This window comes from Staurois parvus, unplaced genomic scaffold, assembly GCF_062004578.1.
Source record: "Staurois parvus isolate SC_StPar_1 unplaced genomic scaffold, SC_StPar_1.0 ptg000403l, whole genome shotgun sequence".
Taxonomy (NCBI): domain Eukaryota; kingdom Metazoa; phylum Chordata; class Amphibia; order Anura; family Ranidae; genus Staurois; species Staurois parvus.
In genome coordinates this window covers 5,464,716-5,479,546 of record NW_028318199.1, presented here as the reverse complement: position 1 = coordinate 5,479,546, position 14,831 = coordinate 5,464,716, and the positions used below count along the sequence as shown (strand labels likewise).

The window sequence follows — 14,831 nt, the reverse complement described above, 5'->3', positions numbered from 1 at the left end:
TGTTTTGTATTTCAACTATTTCTAGCCTACTCCTTTTTTTAATCTTTATGTACATTCCTTCCTGAAAACATCTTAGTATTCCTCAAGAATCCTAAACTCTGATATGGCTCTTGAACTGGCCTTAATCGGTGGGATTAGTCTGGCAAAGTGGGAATTCCGAGGCAGGCGGCATGTAGCCTGGAGTTCAGCTTTAAGGTGCAGGGCAAAGTAATAGGTGTCTTTAGGGCAGCATTTGCTTTTTTCTTTTTTTCCCCTCCTCTCAATTTAGGGCTCATTCATACATGGACATTGAAGTAACACATTGTATAACGCATGTGGTAATGCACCCTACCTATGTACGAAGTTTGTTACTGTGTACTGCACTGCAAAAAAGTAACATGCACTGAATTTTCATATCTTGAACTGAATTGCATGCCATGCAACATGAAGCAAGAATTGCCATGAGATGTTTGTGCAATCAACACCATAGTTACTAAGAATACTAATATCTAAAGCGACTTTCTACCCCACAGCATTTCCTAAACTGCTGAACGCAATCATTGCTTTTTATATTGTGTAGAACCAATTTAAGGTGTCGGCTCAAAACTCTATTTTATTTTTACATGGTTTTTTTTTTATGGTATTTTTTTGCATCAAATCATTCAATTAAAAAAAAAAATTGTATTGGTGTGGACTCATTTTGGTTACATGGAATAAACATTTTTGTTCCTCTACTGCTCATGCAATTGTATTCTGTCTTGAGATGCCAACAATGCATACTACAACTCATTTTGTGTGCCAGAGACCTAAATGGTGCTTTTCTTCCCCTTTTTTTTTTTATATATGGTTAATTAAGGTGTGCACTTTGTTCTGTCTGGAAGTATGTACAGGGAGGAGTAGTAGAAGTATATGGATGAGAGGTGTCGAGGATAGAGCAGCAGGAAATTGGTGCCAATGAGGCACGCAGAGGGGAGGAAGATGGGGCAGGATCTTCAGGAGAAAATACACAGGGAATGAAGGGTATGTGCAGGAGAGGTAGGTGACTGTGTATGATGGTGAACAAAAAATTTTGAAGAGATAAAGGGTGCAGAAGATTGACAGACAAATGTACAGTGAGAGGGGGGAAAAAAGCTGACCATACACTAGTAAAATGTAGTTAGAAATTTCTTGTTTCATTTGTTCAATTCTCTAATCCGTCACTACCTGCTGGGTAGTAGTCACATGAAAGAGCAGGGTGGAAATTGTTTCTTGGACAAATGCCAAGTCAAAAACCTGAGGGTTTTTTTTTGTATGAATGTTCACACAACTGTTTACAAGTATACTAGTGTATGGCCAGCTAAAAGAGTGAAATGTGTTCTAGATGTGGATAGAGTACTCATTGCTTTGTTCAATGCATAGGTGGTTTATCACAGCCCAACAAAAATCTCTTATTTGGTGCTCCTGTTCTGGGAGTTTGTGAAAAGATTTTTGATTATCAACTGGTTCTTCTGTTACCTAGTTTGTTTTTGCATACAAGTGTTTATGTACTTCCAGCTGTAATTTTACATTGGATTGTAAAGTATGTTAACAGTATTGTGATTGTATAGGTGTGTGAATATTATCACTGATATTTCATTTTTGCAGATCAAGTACTATTGAGGTTATGGCTTAGTGTTTTTTTCATGCTACAAGGTGATTGGTCTCACCAAACCCACGGCATAAAAACCTCTCAAATGCTGCTTTGTTTTCTGTATTTGTAAATATACTGGTTGATCCTGCTGGTTTCTATTCCCTTTTGATCAGGTCCTAATACAGTTGTTTGGGATGCTGCAGTACAGTGGTGACTGTGACTACATGTGCCTACTTTTCATTGTATTTCTTCCCTATCACATCTAAGAAACCTATGTCAGACAGAAATCTGCCCATACCATGTTGGTGCCAAAAATTATTTGATTTCAAATATAGGCCCTGCCCATACCCCCAGCTGTAGGACCTAAGTCATAAATTGACTCTCTTCCTCAGGCTTTTTTTCAACAGTGGACATGTAGCAAACTAACTAAAACTAAATGAAAATTACACAAATGAAAAATCCATTCTGATTTTTGTCAACTCACAAAAATGTGAGTGAGGGATGTTTCTACTTGAATTTCTGCCTTCCGCAGCATGCCACCTCTAATGCCTGTGAGTATTTCACCTCCCAGCAAGCAAGGTACTGAGTGTAGTAGTGTGCTTAGCCCTGTGCAGCATTTACAGGCTTCCTCAGACCATCCAGAGCACTCACTATGCACCATTACAGGTCTCAGCCTGGCCAGAGTACAGTGTTGTTTATTATAGCTGGTTCACACAGAATCTTGTGCACCTGTGTGTGGAGAAGGGACACCAAATTGGAGGAGGTGCTCAGCTATGAGGAAGAACTAGAGCAGAGGTCTCCAAACTTTTCAAACATAGGGCCAGTTTACTGTCCTTCAGACTTTCAGGGGGCTGGATTGGGCCAGCAGGGGTAGAAAATGGCACTGACCCAGCATCAATAAGAATAAACATTACCTTAGGGTTGGTGGTCAGTAGGAGGAGGAGTAATGCCCATTGTTGGTATTAATGGCATAAATAATGCCCAATCATTGGTATCAGTTGAAGATCTAGTGCTGCATTGTTGGAGCCAGTGGGAGGAATACTGTTGCATCATTAATATTAGTGGGAGAAATAGTGTCCCATCATTTGTGTTGGTGGCAGGAATTATGCCCCATTGTTGATGGAAGAATGGTCCCCAAGGGCTGTATAAACACAAACAAAGGGCCGCATCTGGCCCTCAAGCCATAGTTTGGACACCACTGGACTAGAGGAACTGAATTTATTCTTTCACGAGAAGATGATGGGGGGGGATATGATCTACATAGATAAAGGTTTATATAGTGAACTAGGTGTAAAGTTATTCACTCCAAACTCACTCATCCATGTCTTTATGGGCCTTACTTTGTACACCTGGTGTGCAGTCATGTTGGAACAGGAAGGGGAGTTCCCTTCACTGGAAGCCAAGCTCAACCGCACAGCTTAATCCCCCCTCCACCAAACTTTACACTTGGCAGTGCAGTCAGACAAGTACCATTCTTCTGGTAACTGCCAAACCTAGACATGTCCATCGGATTGCCAGACAGAAGTGTGATTATTCACTCCAGAGAACACAGCTCCATTGCTCTAGAGTCCAATGGCGGTGTGCTTTACACCACTGCATCGAATGCTTAGCATTGCACTTAATGTTAGGGTTGGATGCAGCTGCTTGGCCATGGGAACTCATACCATGAAGCTCTGCTGTGCTAATCAGAAGGCCACATGAAGTTTGGAGGTCTTTAGCTGACGACAGTTGCCGACTTTTGTGCACTGCAGCATGTGCTGAGTCCGCTCTGTCATTTTACGTGGCCTACCACTCCTTGGCTGAGTTGCTGTTGTTCCCATTTGCTTCTACTTATAAACAGTTGACTGTGGAATATTTAGTAGCAAGGAAATTACACGGATGGGCACAGGTGGCAAACTATTATGGTACCATGCTTGAATTCACAGCTCCTGAGAACAATCCATTCTTTCACAAATGTTTGTAGCAGTCTGCATGCCTAGGTGTTTAATTTTTTTGAGCAGCGTATATGCAAATCATTGGATTCAGGTGTATAAAATCAAAGGAACACCTTTAAATCAGAGTATAGCATTAAGTCAACTAAACTACTGGGATATTGATCTGGTCAGTTGAGTAGCAGAGCGAGGTTGTTTCAGCTGCTTTGGTGTTAATGAAATTAAGTAAACTTGCACCCCCTGTAGGGTTGAGGCCCAGCTTAAGGTACTGAGAGGTGATGGCATTAATATTCGTGCTGCTCAGTATATGCCAAGCAGATAAGGTGGCACATACAGTTGGGGGATAAATTATAAGGTAGAGTACAGGTGCTTAAAAGCATGAAGATATGCAAGTAAATCTTTGCTCGATGTTAGAGCTTGTTCTAATTCACTCCACAGGGATATGGGTTTCTCCAAAAACCAGCCTGTGCTAAAAAGGTAGCAAGGTAATGGTCGTATAAATATGTATGACCTAGACCACTTGCAGATCTTTGCGTAATTCAATTTACAGAATACACAGTGTGCCTTTCTATCTTGCTGTAGTAACTGTCAGGAGGTAAAGTATACCTTAGCTACTGGAATAGGAACTGTTCTGAAAATATTAAGTAGTTAGGGTCAAGCCAGCTTGCAGCATTTATGATGCATCTTGTTCCACAATTTGCTTTAGGATTATCCACTATTGGTAAATAATTTGCTGAAAAAATAAGGTCTTGTGTTTTTGGAAACACAGTACCCACATATAAAATACTTCATCTTTCCCAGTAAGTAGACAAGCAGTTCGTAACTTCTGTCTATAGCAGTTCTAGTAGTTCTCTGGACCTGACCAAAACTTTGATACCAGAATGTTCCCTAATATAGGACGCTAACAGCTCTATTAAAAGATTAAATAATAGGGGTAACAAAGGGCAGCCTTGCTGGGTACCATTAGTAATTGGAAACGGGACAACAATCCTTATGGAGAGGTGTATAAAGCCAAGATGGCTGAAAAGATATGACCGCCATAGCCAAATTTAGATCCTACTGTAGTAAGATAAAACCAATATAACCTATCGAACACCATCTCTACATCCAAAGCCAGGAGCAGAGAAGGCATTCTCTCTATTGGCTAGATGAATTCTATTAATCAATCTTCTTGCAGCATCTGAGGTTTGCCTGCCCTTTGTGAAACAAGACTGGTCTGGATGGAGTAACATGGGCAGAATATCTATTAGCCACAGAGCAATAAGCTTAGAATAAGGTGTTATTCCGGGTGGTCTGCTAGGACTTTCCTCCATGATAGTGCTTTCTTCCACATTTCTGAGCCGACATATTAGCTAAGGCAGCAGGGCAGCTGTAAGCAACCAGAAAGAAGTACCAGGCCATCACCCCTGGGTATTCAGAAAGTGTTGTTTGTTGCTAGACACATGACACCATTCAGGATCTACTTTGTTTCTGCCTCCTGGCAGGCTAGAAGATGGAGATTCCAATGGAAGGATGTGTTTAAAGAGGCTGTCTTAGGCTACTGCAACACATGAAAAGCTAAAATTTTACTTTTAAAGGCAGGTGGTAAATATAAAAGTTAAAACTGTATTGAGTTATTAGAGAACAAATATTTGGAAATTTTAAATTGCAACTTTTTTGTGAAATGAGGAAAATTGAATGTTTGCAAAACTATAAATAAAATCCATTTAGTTTCAATATCTGAAGATTATCATTTTTCACTTACAGCTTTCAGAATTTAAAAAGACCACCCAAACCATATATTTTCTGAAAGCACATGACCTGTAAAATAAAAGTGCTACTGATTATTTTAGGCCCTACTGTTTTTGCACAAATATTATTTTAGTTTATGATGCAAAATTATGATGCAACTTCAGCTGCATATTGCGCAATTGATACTGGTGACCAATAGAAAATTGCATGTATACTGAGATGATGCAATATTAGCCTTTAATTGCATCACTTCACTGCATAAAAGCTGCAGTATCTGTAGCTGATTGTAGTTCGACAGCGTCTTTACATTTCGTTTTATGCTTATATAGGCTACTCAGTAATGCCTCGAACTTGTGTGAATAAAGCAGATAATTTCTGCTATATCTGCGGTGAAATAACTTTTATCTCGCAAAAAAGGAGGATAACAGGAATGATTAAGAAAGCCTACAACTTGTATTTTGGCTGCAAGATAGGAGACCAGGACAAGAGCTGGGCACCACATATATGCTGCAATTCTTGTGGGACGGCACTGGAGCAATGGTTGAATGGAAAAAAGGCATCTATGCCTTTCACTGTGCCAATGATTTGGAGAGAGCCAACAGATCATGTTAGTAATTGTTACTTTTGTATGGTGCCTCCAATTGTAAAAGGGCTAAATAAGAAGAAAAAGTTATCTGTGCACTATCCAAATATTCCATCGGCAATACGTCCAGTAGCTCATGGAGAGGGGCTACCAATTCCTAAAGCACCAGAATCCTTCGTGGTTGAGTCAAGTGAGGAAGAACCTGAAGCGTGTAGTCATCAACCGTCAACCTCACATGACCCAGACTTTCTTCCATCCACACCCACTGAACCACACCTCATTACACAAGTGGAATTGAGCGATCTTATCAGAGACCTAGATCTTCCGAAGAACAAGGCAGAGCTTTTGGGGTCAAGACTACAACAGTGGAATCTCCTAGCAAGTGATGTTCGTACGTCTTTCTACCGTCGTCAGAAAGATCTGATCCCATTCTTCGTCCAGGAAGGTGATATTGCTGTATGTAACAATGTTCATGGTATAATCTCAGCAATCGGCGTATGCTATGATCCCGATGAGTGGAGGCTGTTCATTGATGCTTCAAAGGTGAGTCTTAAAGCTGTTTTGCTCCATAATGGCAATCAGCTGCCGTCAGTTCCAGTTGCTTACGCAGTTTCAATGAAAGAAACGTATGAAAACTTGAAAGAGCTTTTAAGGTGCATCAACTATGATGAACATCAATGGTCGATTTGTGGTGACCTGAAGGTGATTGCTATCCTACTTGGACTTCAAGGTGGATATACTAAGTACTGCTGCTTCCTCTGTGAGTGGGACAGTCGTGCGAGAGAAATGCACTATGCCAAAAGAGACTGGCCATTACGCCAGTCATTGCAGCCTGGAGAAAAAAATGTTAACTATCCAGCACTTGTAGACAGCAATAAGATCTTATTACCTCCATTACACATCAAGTTGGGATTAATGAAAAACTTTGTTAAGACAATGGACAAGAATAAAGCAGGTTTCAAGTACCTGATCATTTATTTTTGCAGCACTAAGTGCTGGAAATTTGCTAGAGTCTTTGTTGGGCCACAGATTCGTAAACTTATTCATGATGATGAGTTTCTTTCTCTATTGCGTGGAAAGGAAAAGGCTGTCTGGACAGCATTTGTATCAGTGACATCAAATTTTCTTGGAAACAATAAAACACTAGACTACAAGAAAGTGGTAGAAAAACTCATCCAGACTTACAGAAATCTGGGTTGCAACATGTCTCTAAAAATTCATTTTCTACATTCGCATCTGGATTTTTTCCCACCAAACTGTGGAGCAGTGAGTGATGAACACGGAGAGCGCTTCCATCAAAGACATTGCAGCTATGGAAAGAAGATATCAAGGTAAATGGAGCCCATCAATGCTTGCTGACTATTGCTGGACAGTTGTAAGAGATGGCTTTTCTCTTGTATTCGAGGAAAGGGCTAAGAGAAGCAAAACCGACACAAACTGAAGACAAAACTAGTGAGAATCCTAAGTATTAAAATGATTCAACTTAGCTTATGGCTATAATTTTTCTTGGTAATCCTATGCAATATATTATGCCATTTAGGCTTTGTTATGTAGTCAATATCACTTGCTTTATATTTGTGGAAAGACATCTATCTATATAATTATTGTGCATTATGTAGTCATTACGCCTATAGTCGAAAACTTTCCGTTTACAGAAAAACTAGAGCCAATTGACAAATTTCATTGTTATATTTGAACTCAAAAGGATCCATTTCTTAATGAATTTCACATTCTGTTTCCAAAACTGGCAAAAAATAAAAATTTGTTGAACAGTGTAATTGGTGCACACAAATACATCACTATTTTTACTGAAATCATTATTGGCGCACACAAATACAACATACAAATTTCCTTCTAAATTGCTACAAAAGGCCTCGTTCGTATGGGGCATACTAATAAAGTGTATGCCAGTGGAGAGCAGTGTTTATCCGCATGGGGATGCCCAGGTGTTTCATGGATCCCCATGCAGGCAGAGCCATTCATGTCAATTGGGATACAATGGCTGCACAGGCATAGCCGCTGCTCACAATCTGCATTCAGGGTCATGCACCCACACAAATGTCATTTGGGAGCATGTCCCTGAGCTCACACTGACATCAATGGGAATGCCTGCACAGGGATGCACAGAAAACCTGCCTTGCAGTGGTGTACGATATGTACACAATGCCATATTAAGCTTTTCATTTTTTCTAAATTTTTGGCAGTTTTTAAAAAAATAAATACATTGGGCTAATTTTTTGAGGCAGAGAAAAGGGATTGAAGGCAGCCCCTTTCTCTGCAGTCTGAGTTGCACATTACATGAAGGAGTGAGTAGTTTGTATAGAGACTCCTTTTTTATTCATAACCTGGCATAGTAAACTGTTTATCAATGGATACAGGAGCAAACTGGCACATAGTAAATCTTTAGTGATCGCTGCCTGTATCAATTGAAGGAAAGTGAGGGGGGTTGGCAAACACGTTTACCTAGCACTCTCCTCCACTGCTCTCCATCCTGACAGCTGTCCCCCGCAGCCAGCGGGATGGGGAGGAGAGAAATCCAGCACAGCAAGATGGATCCTGAAGGATCAGTGAGAGGGGGGCATATGTATGTATTTTCAAAGCCCCTGTGGCTGCCCTGCTGAGGTGGAAAGCTGCAGGGTAGCTACAGGGGGATCAGGGTTGGGGGTGCAGCAAATCAGATGGTAAAAAAGGGGCAAAAAGTAAGGGGGCACAGAACAAGAGCAGGAGGTGGAGAAGCAGACACCAGAAAGAGGCAGCACCAGTGGTATTGTCAGCATCGACGGGGTGGTCACATTTTAGGTGAATAGCTGTCATCCACTGATCACAGCCATTGTTTTGCTATTGCAGTCTACTAAACATTTCTGCTATAGGTTCATGGTCATTGAAGTGATCATGAGCTTATAGCACAGGAGGAATACAGGTCCGCACAGCGTATACAATCTATACTAAACGCAATGAAGAACCAACCATAAGGATAATTCCATAAAGTGTATTCACTGGAGAGCAACCACTGCTGCTGTAAACATCATACAGATGAATCCAAAAGTTCCAGGGAAAACCAGCGCTGTGTTAAGTGTAGTGAAAAAAATACCCCACTAGGAGGTGTACCTTTATTAGGATAAGAGAATAGGTGGATAATGAGAACACAAGCCTGTGGCTTAACAAGAATGCCTGGGTCAGGATAGACGGGCCGTCCGCTCTAACTGAGATCTGCTTGATGGTAGGAATCGCCTTTCAGTGCAGGGACCACGTGATTGCGACATCCTGGGATGACATCACCGCAGTGTCCGAGAGTCAAAGGGATGACAGACAAAAATACACAGTGAAAACAATGGGGTTGGTTTAGTAAAACCGGACAATGCAAAATCTAAAAAACACAGCTCTGACAAAACAAGAGCTGGAAACTGATTTCTATGCAAGGCTTAAATGAACAAGCTAAAGTTAGATGTTGGGTACATGCAGAGCTGCACCAGACTTTGCACTCTCCAGTTTTACTATGAAAAGCAAAAACAATGAGATCTCTACTATTCACACGACACAGGGTGGTTTTGTCTCTTCTTAGATTTTGATTTATTGGTGTTAATATGATCACCTTCGCTAAGAACCCTCTCAAATTTTCTATTTACACACAGCATGGCTTTTGATTTGGATATCATTTTGTGATACCTCTATCAACCTATGGAGGATTAAGGTTATTGCAGCAGAAGTGAAATATGTATTAATTTGTTTTGCGCTATTATGATACTTTGTTTGCCCCAACTGTGCTCCAAACGGGTTTATATTACTTTAAGCACTAACTCCACGCTTAGAAACAGTCTCCTCTGTCAATGCTCTGCTCCAACTGTCACACCACTGGGGGTCTGATTCACCCAATCTCACTCATAGGTATGCTTTCTAGTTCTTTTCTTTAGAAGTCCCCTGTCATTTAAGGTGCTAAAATACTAGTAAAAGTGCTCAGTGTGAATTATCCTTCCATTCAGTGCTCTTCTGAGGTCACGCCATTGACCCCCTCTTGCGTTACCCACCCTCAGCAGAGAGATATGACCCTCAGCAATCAGCTAGAGAGTCAACCATGCTTATTGAATGTAGCCCTTCACATATTCCTGTGGACCTTTATCCCCAGGTCCTGGGCCCCTTGTATGCCAAAGAACACCTCTTATTGAAAAGGAATGCATCAATATGCAGATAAGGGGGAAGAGAAGGCTGGTATAGTGTATCTTTTTTTTTTTTTTAAGGAAGATTACAGATAAATGTATTGCAATATACAAGGATTATTTATGTGAGTGCATGTAGACCCAGAAGTACCGCAACTAGCGTGCGCTCCATGGGCTGGAAAAGACATCACCGCAAGTCTGGAACCAGAAACCATCAGGTGGGAGATCAATCTATCATTGCTCACTACCTAAGGAACCCCTAGCAACTTCTGGAAAACAGCAAGCATTCTATGGAAACTTCATTAAGAAAAGTTGAATTAAATTTTTTTATATGAAAAGAACCTCAAGAGCCTTAAAATATAGCTAAGCCAGTAGTTTATTGGTGCTGCAGATAGGTTTAGCAAGTTTTTTTAATTCTACATTGCCTCAAATATGAGGTAATAGAGTGAAATGAACAACAGACAGTATAAAATAATTATTCAGATGATCTATGGGAAAGTAAACCGAAATAAAAAAAAAACAAAAAAAAACAAAAAAAAAAAACTGAAAAAGGTTTACAAAGTCGCAGATGTAGCAAAAACTGTAGACATACATTTTACCCAACATCATAAAGAAATTATATATAAAAGTACTGCCAAAACACAGTAGAACAATTGACTTCTAGACTATTTTTGCTCAGGATATCCATAAAGCACTTTCCTCCCAAGCCTCTGTTTCGTATTTTATTCTTTTAAATCACTGTTTATCTTTTTGCTCTTCCTTTTGCTCTCCAGCTCCAGAACCGTCTCTTTCTGATGCCATCTGAAAAAAACAAGATATTCTTATGTAGTTTAGAAAAAAAAAAAAAAAACGCCAGAGGGATAAGGAAACAAGGTGGATTAAAACAAAAAAACAAAAGAAAAAAAAAAAAAAGCACAATTCCGCCTCTTTATGTTGAAACGGCTCTTCATCAAAGTACAGCTGTCTAAAATTATACTAAGGTAGGAATCAAATGCGAAGATACTTGTATTTGTCTCCATAAGTCTTGGGGTCAATTTACATTCTTGTGCTGTGTTAACAATTATTTTGAATGGGCAGCCTTAAAGCAATCCATTACATAATGAATGGGCTACCCAGGAACCCTAACATGCACCCCCCCCCCCAAAAAAAAAAAATAAATTTGTGCACTGGGGTGTAGTTAGAAATGAAATGCACTGAAACGCATGTTAGCCTGTGTTGTGGCAATGCATTACTGTAATGCAGAAGTGTAAATGGGCTCCGCAATAAGCATGCTGGGTTCCCTGAACCAGTACCATTCCCAAACTGGGCTGGTTCCATCTTACTTGCCTGCATTTACAGATCGGCTGAGCAAAGTCAATGGCCTACCCATGGTCTTCATATATTTCTACAGAGAATCCAATAGAGGGCAACTGATGCAGTATTTGTGTTGGCCTACAGTTTCTCTCAAAAAAGCTTAGAGCCCCATTCCAGGATAATTACAACATAACCACCTGTCCTAATACTTGCATCAGGCCAACAGTGATTCTTTTGTTGTAATTAAATCTCCAATGCAGCAAACATAAAAAAAATTAGTATTTGCGATGTCACTTTCATCACTTTGCCTTTTCCTTGGTATCTCCCCAAACTTACTAACTTCAAAAAATTTCAGCGCATTCCTTGGGTGATATATGAACACCAGAAACCCAATTTCTCACCAACGTGAATGTGACCATTCTTTGGGAGGTCTTAAAAAGGCCAACTCCACCATTTAGACCATGTCACACCCATAATTAGGGTTAACTTGCAATCTGGCTCCCTCAAGCTGATCCCCACAGAGATCATAGTTATATTTTTTTTTCAGCCATATTACCCATGTAAGTCCATCCATTTTAACCAACGGATGAAAACAAAAAAAACACACAAATAGAAAACCTCCATATACACTATCCTATACCTGCAGTTGATCCAGAGGAAGACAAAAAAACCCAATAAAGTATGACCCAAATTGCTCCAGCAGGGAGAACAAAAATAAAAATCCTTCCTGATCCACCCCCCCTTCCCCCAAAGAGGCAAAAATCATATCTATAGGTAAAGTTGATGCAAGGAATATCTTAGTATCCAGTTATACTGTATTAAGTGCATTTAGGAAAGAATCCATGCCTTTCCTAAAGGTTAAGTTCATGTTTCTTAAAAATAAATGCAGCTCCCCTATGCACCAATATACCATTAATGTACCTCAGTTGCAAAAATATTCAAGGTCTCTTTCATTTGGAGAGCAAGGCATTACCTTAGCCCTTGGTAAAATTTTTTAGAAAGCTTTTCCAATTCCTGGAATGTAGCCAGTAGGACCCCAGAAACAGATTACCAGTTGATCTCATTAGCAAGCACATCCTGCACTGACCTCATTAGTAAACATCCCTCACCCATCAACTATTTTTTTCACAGTATCCCCAGGATCTCTCCCTACGTGCATTTGCCTGGCTGCCCAAGCATTCCCTTCAGACGGGCTCATGCTGGACATCCCTGCTGCAAAAGCCTGCTTGATTGGATATAGAGTGATTGGATAGGTGCTAGATGCTGTGTCCTCCTATTATATCGTTTTGGTAAATCTAAAGGAGATTGCACAATCAAATTGTATAGTGTATGGCCAAATTTATACACTTAAAATTAGGTGTTCCTCTCAAAATTAGAAGCTCCGCTTCTTTGCCAAATATGGCAGTGGGGGGGGAGGAGGCAATTTTTTGGGGGGAGTGGACACCTGGTTTTGACAGGTACTCGCTCCCACTTCAGCTCGCAGTGACGAAGTGAGCCAGAAGTTCGCCCCCCCCTGCATGTGCAGTGGGCACCCGGCTGTGAAGCCGCAAGCTGTCACAGCCTGGTGCCCTTAGTTGAGATGCCGGTGTCAGGGATAGAAAAGGGAGAGAAAAAAGGACAGCGTGGGTGAGCACATTGCTGGACCCTGAGACAGGTGAGTGTGTGGTTATTAAAAGTCAGAAGCTACAGTTCTTGTAGCTGCTGACTTTTAAGAAGCACAAAAAAAAAAATCACTAACTCCACTTTAGTTGCACTGTCAGTGTCACACAGAAACAAGCACACATTTTGCCACATGAAAATAATGGGTGGAAAATGCAGCAAAACACACAGTAAAAAGATGTGCAACTCACAGTAGGCCAAAATGCCCCATGAGCTACTTTGCCACATGTAGCGTAGCCCACTGAAGTCAACAGGCTGCCCTATGTGCGTGTCACTGGAAAAAACGAGCCAAAAAACATGCGCTCCCGCTTACTCTGAACTCTTACTCTAAGAGTGAAAATATACCTCAATTTAAATCAGGGGGAAATGGCCGTTCATGGACACTAATAAATACAAACAAGAGATTCTTAGACAGTTGGCAAATACCAATACTTATTGTCGGTTGGATATTAATCCTATATTTTGTGTACAGGAGAGGATTAACAAGATTGTCATTCAGTATCATTATCAATAATACCTTGTTTATTTGCCTAACAACGTATTTAATTTAGGAATATCCTGTAACACCTATTATACATGTCCATCCTAAAATACATAAGGATTCTTTAAACCCTCCAGGACGGCCAATTGTGTCTTGTACTTGGTCAGCTACTACTCCTTTAGCTAAATATTTGGATAAATGTTTGACTCACCCATTCTTATATACAAGGTACTCAAGATTTTTTGAATAAATTTCAATATCTTATTTTACCCCGATTCAATATTGGTCAATATACAGCAATCCCACATGAACTGGGGATAGAAGCCTGCAAACGTTTGTTGTGTCATTCAAAAAGTTATGATTCTTTGAAGATTTCCTTCCTATTGCAACGGTTAACAGTTGTTTTGGAGGATAATTTATTTTTATTTAGGGAGAATTATTATTTACAGCTCATCAGGGCAGCAATGGGTTCGAATGTCGCTCCTCTATATGCGAATGCGTTTATGGATATGGTAGAGAATTAGTTTATATATCATTGTGATTATTTTACAAGACATTGTTTATGTTACAGTTAGCCTGGCTGAAAAAAAAGACAAAAAGTCCATCCAGTTCAACTATAGGAAAAAAAAAAAAAAAGTTATAATCCTATACCCTCAGTTGATCCGGCGAAAAAACCAAAGCATGATTCAATTTGCTACTGCTGGGAAAAAAAATCCTTCCTGATCCCCCGAGAGGCAATCGGATATTCCCTGGATCAACTTTACCTATAAAATGTTAATATCCAGTTATATTCTGTGTAACTAATAAAGAATCCAGGCATTTTTTGAAGCAATCCACTGAGCTGGCCAGAACCAACTTTTGAGGGAGTCTATTCCACATTTTCACAGCTCTCACTGTGAAGAAACCTTTCCGTGTTTGGAGATTAAATTTATTTTCCTCCAGACGTAAAGAGTGCCCCATTGTCCTCTGTGTTGACCTCAGGGTGAATAGCTCTACACCGAGTTCACTATATGAACCACTGATGTATTTATACATGTTGATCATATCCCCCCTTAATCTCCTCTTCGCATGAGAGAACTGGAGAAACTACAGAGAAGGGCAACCAAATTGGGGAACTGGAGAAAGTACAGAGAAGGGCAACCAAACTGGTAAGAGGCATGGAGGAGCTCAGCTATGAGGGAAAGATTAGAGGAACTGAATTTATTATCTTGAGAAGAGGAGATTAAGGGGGGATATGATCAACATGTATAAATACAACAGTGGTTCATATATCAAAAAGAACATTGGGGAACTGGAGAAAGTACAGAGAAGGGCAACCAATGTTTTTGTGAATTGGTGCCCAAAACTGAACTGCATATTCCAGATGAGGTTTTACTAATGATTTGTACAGGGGTAAAATGATATCTCTCTC

The 14,831-nt window shown here is 40.2% G+C and overlaps 1 protein-coding gene across 1 annotated transcript in view; it reads right to left on the bottom strand.

The window, feature by feature from the left end:
• Positions 1-10,345: 10,345 nt before the first annotated feature.
• The window catches only part of HSPA9 (heat shock protein family A (Hsp70) member 9), a 113,384-nt gene continuing 108,898 nt past the window's right edge, over positions 10,346-14,831 (bottom strand). Inside the window, exon 17 of the mRNA XM_089686643.1 lies at positions 10,346-10,788. Coding sequence (XP_089542769.1) covers positions 10,723-10,788 — 66 coding nt within the window. The 3' untranslated portion in view covers positions 10,346-10,722. The remainder of the gene's footprint in view (positions 10,789-14,831) is intronic.